The following is a 6,061-nucleotide window of genomic DNA, read 5'->3' on the forward strand; positions in this document are numbered from 1 at the left end:
CATGTTAGCTTCATGCTAGCTTTGTGCTAATCATGCTAACATCATGCTAATCATGCTAGCATCATGCTAGCTTCATGCTAATCATGCTAGCATCATGCTAGCTTCATGCTAATCATGCTAGCTTCATGCTAATCATGCTAACATCATACTTAAACATACTAACAGCCGGATAGCCTACTAAACTAAACTTCTGTCAAACCGTTTTAAACGTTCCGGCTACACTTTTTCAAGCCAACATAAAGTTTGTCCTCAAACTTTAATATCTAGTTTGCAATTGATCTAGATGAAAATGTCTGACAAACTTTAATTAAATATTTGGTGGATTCGTTTACATCAACGAAAGAAACCCACAATACTTTCATACAATTATGTAACAACATTTTTAACTAAAGTTGCAGATGCGCGTTCGAAGTGACATTTCTTTGTCCCGCCCACGAATCCAAACGAGCCAATAGGAAAGGCTGTAGCCGTTCAGTGCGCATGCTACAGGCAGGCTACAGGAAGTCTGCGTGCTGTGTACACAGTACAGTTTGCATGCGCAGATCTCGGAATACAGGACACTGCAGGTGATCTGTACTCTTCGCATCAACGATATTCTGAGCAACTTTCATTTGGTATGTTAACAACAAATCGCCAAACAGCACGTTTTTCTCTGCATGCCATTTTTTTCCGATACTGTCAAACATCGTAGCCTTTTATCTTTTAACCTGATTTTGAATGAAAGTCGTGCACCTTCAGAAGCTAAGTGGTGTTAGAGACCTTATCTACATTGTTCTTTGACATCATTCTCACTTTAGTTATTATCAAGTGTTTTATTTAATATTGTTTTTTTACATATATAAAAAAATCTCAGTTTGACGTTTATTATCAGTTTAAATGCGTTTAGTGTGTCGCACACCTTCACTTCCAGTAGGCGGCGATGTCGACATCATATTATTAAAGACATATTATGGCCCTATTAGATTATTATCGTCCTGCGTACAAGATGTTCGTTGTAGTTTTGATGATTTCAGGCTGTAGTATTCACGCATCTTTCTGGTGTGAGAATTAGTACATGTAAAATTTAAATGAGCCCTACACCTGTCAATTTCTATTATTTTTCTACCCTAGGTATTGAATCTGACCACCGGCAGTTGGCACAAGAATAATGTAAGTATGATGATGTTATGTTACAACTATCATAAATAGTAAATATAGTTAATTGCGTGTGCCCATATAAAAATATACATATATGGATACACTGTATTTATATATGAGCTTTCTGTTTCATTACAGGATTGGGTTAAAGTGCTACTTCTCTCTTCCTGTGGCAGCAGGGGCTTTATTTGTCGTACTCCCTTACAGTATATCTCTGGTTGCCCAATGGCTTTATGGCTGGCCCAATAAACCTGGGTACCAAAAATACATAGAAGCTCTCAAACCAAGGTGACATGGCACGAATTGATTTGGAAAACGTTTATAGTTTTGCTTGTGTGTTTTTAATGATTCTAATGTTTTCACTTCTCTGCAGGCGCATATACTGTTTGACAAGAGCCGTGCTTGAGATGCTGAAGTATCTGCAGTATGGGAAACTGTATTTTCAGTGGAAATTGTGGTACAAAAATGACAAAAATAACAAGCACTATGTGAAAGTTAGTTCTGTTTTTAATATCTGTGGTGAATGTTAAGAAAACACGTGGTTTATGAAGTCACACAGACTGTAAAAAAGCTACAAATATATTTTTTTCTTTAAATAGGTCATTTTTATACTGCTGTGGTGCAGCAGAAATTATAGTATTAGAAAGTTATGGAAATTAGAAATTACATGATATGTTATGTCCTTTCTTAGGGCATCACCTTTGGTCGCAGAGGTAACAAACTAGATTTATACTATTCACCAAATATGGGCCATTCCGATGCTGGTCCTGTACCGGTGGTTATATTTGTGTATGGAGGTGCCTGGGGCTCAGGAGACAGATCCATTTATTGTCTTTTAGCTCTACAAATGGCAAAAGAGCTTAATGCCTCTGTAATTTGTCCAGATTATTCCATATATCCAAAGGTGAGCCATTGGTTTTTATATTTACCTTTCTACTATCAAATGTTTTGAATGGGGACATATCATGAAAATCTGACGTTTTCCATGTTTAAGTGCTATAATTGGGTCTCCAGTGCTTCTATCAACCTAGAAAATGTGAAAAAGAACTACCCAATAACTTAGTTTTGGTAAACCATTCTCTGCAAGCATGTGAAAAAATAAGTCATTGAAATTTGTCTCCCCTTGTGATGTCAGAAGGGGATAATACCACCCCTTAATCTGCAATATCCAACCACAGCACTGCCATTTAGTGCAGAGATCAGCTCTTTTGCATTTTAAAGGACACACCCAAAAACTGAACATTTTTGCTCACACCTACAAAGTGGCAATTTTTACATGCTATAATAATCTATCTATGGTCCAGTACACACTGCATATTCATTCGGTTGTCACTTCACCTTTTAATGCTTAATCCTGTTCTGTTAACACACATTTCAGTCATTTACGGGACTGACAACCGCATTCTACAACCGAATTACCTCCCGCAAAATGCAGGTAGTGACAGCCGCATTTACAGAAACTCTGCATAGTGTGTACACAACCGAACTGAACAACTAGTAGTTAATAAAGTGTTTAAACGTGCATCATGGACATGACAGGTCTCTCTTCTGAAAAAAAAAATACTAGAAGGGTAAAAAGTCTTCTGTATGAGCGGTGCAGAAAATGACAGAGGCACGAGCGTTTGCTGACTAGTGTTGCCAGATCTTGCACTAAAAAAACAGTGAACAAGAAAAATCCAATAATAAACCAAAGTAAATCCAAATGCTATTCTAATATTGGGAACGGCACCTTCACACTTTAATAACACCAGAAAGTCATAAACGGTTAAGCGCCAAAACAGTATGTACGTACAAAAAAGACGAGGACCTGGCAACACTGCAAGACAGTGCACTGTGGAGCAGCCTCACAAAAGCGTACAATACACAACTCAAAGATGGATTTATTGCAAACATTATGCTGTTAAATTATTTTGGTCAAAGCCGTGAGTGATAAGCATGCAAGAACGTTGCTATGATTATCTCTGTGTCAACCATCACATTTTCGAGAGTGAGTCTTGTTCCGCACAGGCATGTAACAAACATTTAGGGGATTCACTCCCGCATTTAAATGCAGTTGTCACTCTCGAAAGTTTGCAGTGTGTATGATACTTATATGGTATTTTGAGCTAAAACTTCACATACGTACTCTGGGGACACCAAAGATATATTGGACATCTTAAAAAATTATTGTGAAATGTCCCCTTTAAGCTGTTTTTAAACTGACATTTACAAATATGCAATATGCATTGTGTTCTTAGGGAAATGTTTTAAATATGGTTCAAGATATTTGTGACAGTTTGCTGTGGGTGAGAGAAATGGGCCAAACTTTCAATCTTGACAAAGTAAGTTTTCAACTCTAGTCCACTTTGAACTTGAATGACAAACGAATGAAGTGGCATCACAAATGTTTTTTTTTTCAACAAAAGTTTTGAATAGCTGTTGGATGAGATGCATTTTAAATGTCTACATACCTGTGTTGCACATTTTATATTAATGCAGCAAGAACTGTAGCAGTGTTGCTTGGCAACCACAGATATCCTACATTTAGGATCATGAACTAACTTAGATGGCAATGTTTATTCTGATGATTCATAAATATGACTATTTATTCAAGATCGATGCCATTTTTATACATTTCATATTATTCTTGCCACCATTTTATGTTTGCATAGCAAAATTAATGTAAATATATTGACTGTTTCTCATTCAGACTCTTATTTATGCAGGACAACATAGTTTTAATGGGCCATTCTGCAGGGGCTCATCTGTGTGCCCTTACAACACTGTTTCTATTAAATGGTGAAAAAGAGCTGTTCATTGAGAATCACAAACAGAGAGAACTTGCATCTGCCATTAAAGGACTCATCGGTAAATGCACCATGTGTATTGTTATTATACTGTATTTGATTTATTACATTACACTATTGCTCTCTGTAGTGAAAACATGATTACAAATTTTAATGATTTTGTGATTTTTTTATAAAAGGTCTAAGTGGAGTGTACAATATAATGGATCATTATAAACACGAGAAAATGCGGGGTGTTGAGTACGTGTCAACTATGCACAAAGCTATGGATGGGATGGAGAATTTTGAGTATTACTCACCGACATCATTACTCGAGAAATTCAATGAGGATCAGTTGAAACGGTATGACATAGTTATTGTTTTTTTCCACTCAGTCACACATTACATACAGTATACAAGAGGGCCATAACCACAATAGACATTGAGGGGAGCATGCCCCCCTCCCAATAATCAGAAACATTCAAAGTGGTCCCCCAATATTTGATATTTTTAATATACACATACACATAGCCCTTAATGTTTTGGTGTCATTGTGTGGTTATGGACTTGGTATGCAACAGCTAAAGCAGCTACTGTATACATCACTTTGTGCAAATTCATAAGCAGTCACACTAGATGGTTGGACGGTTTGATCTTTTAATCACTTTAATCACCACTATAGGCCAGCAAGTCAACAAGTAGTTGTAACCTGCTTATTAGGTATGAATACAATTCACCATTTAAAAGTACAAATTTGTGCACGGTTGTAGTGAGGCTGTTGGATAAAAGCTTTTTGTTTAACTGAGCTATTATGAAGGCCAGAACAATACATTCCTTTGAGTGGATCTGTCAGGGAGAAAACACACAGACGTGAATTACAGTGTAATAGGAATTGTTACTGGTTGTGTTATTTATGTGTAACTTAAATAATTGTACAATTAATACTAGTGAACACTAATGTTGTCTTTGTGTCATGATTTTGTCCAGAGTTCCTCCAGTGACATTACTTCATGGAAGCAGTGACATCATAGTACCAGTGGAGTCATCAGTGAGATTTTCTGAGCTGCTCACGTCTCTTTCTGTTAGGATGTCTTTTTATCTAATACCTAAAATGAACCATACTGAGATGGTCACTGACCTTATGGCACCAGACAGGCACTTTTACCACACTGTTTATGGCTGTATTAAACAGGAATACAGTAAATTTTAGAGTTATGTTATCACGTCATGAAATTACTAATATTTAATTTACAAATAGTGTTATTTTAAAGTTTACATTTTAATTGTTTAATTTTATGTTCACTAATGTCACAGTATGCCTCATTTACAACGTATGTTAAATACATATTTGTACAAGATGGTGAAAACTTGTTAGTTATGTGCTTGTTATCTGTCTAATAAATTGTACTTAAAAAACATTTGACGTTAATTAATTGTAAATAAAGAAGATGAACTATAAGAATCTATTCTGAAATACACTCACCTAAAGGATTATTAGGAACAATTGTTTAATTTTTCATTAATGCAATTATCTAATTAACCAATCGCATGGCAGTTGCTTCAATGCATTAAGGTGTGTGGTCCTGGTCAAGATAATCTCCTGAACTCCAAACTGAATGGGAAAGAAAGGTGATTTAAGCAATTTTGAGGGTGGTATGGTTGTTGGTGCCAAATGGGCCGGTCTAAGTATTTCACAATCTGCTCGGTTACTGGGATTTTCACGCACAACCATTTCTAGGGTTTACAAAGAATGGTGTGAAAAAACATCCAGTATGCTGCAGTCCTGTGGGCAAAAATGCCTTGTTGATGCTAGAGGTCAGAGGAGAATGAGCCGACTGATTCAAGCTGATAGAAGAGCAACTTTGACTGAAATAACCACTCGTTACAACCGAGGTATGCAGCAAAGCATTTGTAAAGCCACAACATTGAGGCGGATGGGCTACAACAGCAGAAGACCCCACCGAGTACCACTCATCTCCACTACAAATAGGAAAAAGAGGCTACAATTTGCACAAGCTCACCAAAATTGGACAGTTGAAGACTGGAAAAATGTTGCCTGGTCTGATGAGTCTCGATTTCTGTTGAGACATTCAGATGGTAGGTTTTGCGTAAACAGAATGATAACATGGATCCATCATGCCTTGTTACCACTGTGCAGG

At 36.8% G+C, this 6,061-nt stretch overlaps 1 protein-coding gene across 1 annotated transcript; it reads left to right on the plus strand.

Moving 5' to 3' along the window:
- The first annotated feature begins 467 nt into the window (after window positions 1-467).
- On the plus strand, window positions 468-5,320 carry LOC129440540 (uncharacterized). The gene is made up of 9 exons (XM_055199927.2): window positions 468-614; window positions 1,111-1,149; window positions 1,276-1,425; window positions 1,511-1,631; window positions 1,829-2,041; window positions 3,375-3,458; window positions 3,843-3,984; window positions 4,103-4,265; window positions 4,890-5,320. Coding segments are annotated over exons 2-9 (1,098 nt in total). The 5' UTR covers window positions 468-614; window positions 1,111-1,147; the 3' UTR covers window positions 5,113-5,320.
- The last annotated feature ends 741 nt before the right edge of the window (window positions 5,321-6,061 follow it).

The sequence above is a fragment of the Misgurnus anguillicaudatus genome, chromosome 22 (genome assembly GCF_027580225.2).
Source record: "Misgurnus anguillicaudatus chromosome 22, ASM2758022v2, whole genome shotgun sequence".
Lineage (NCBI taxonomy): Eukaryota > Metazoa > Chordata > Actinopteri > Cypriniformes > Cobitidae > Misgurnus > Misgurnus anguillicaudatus.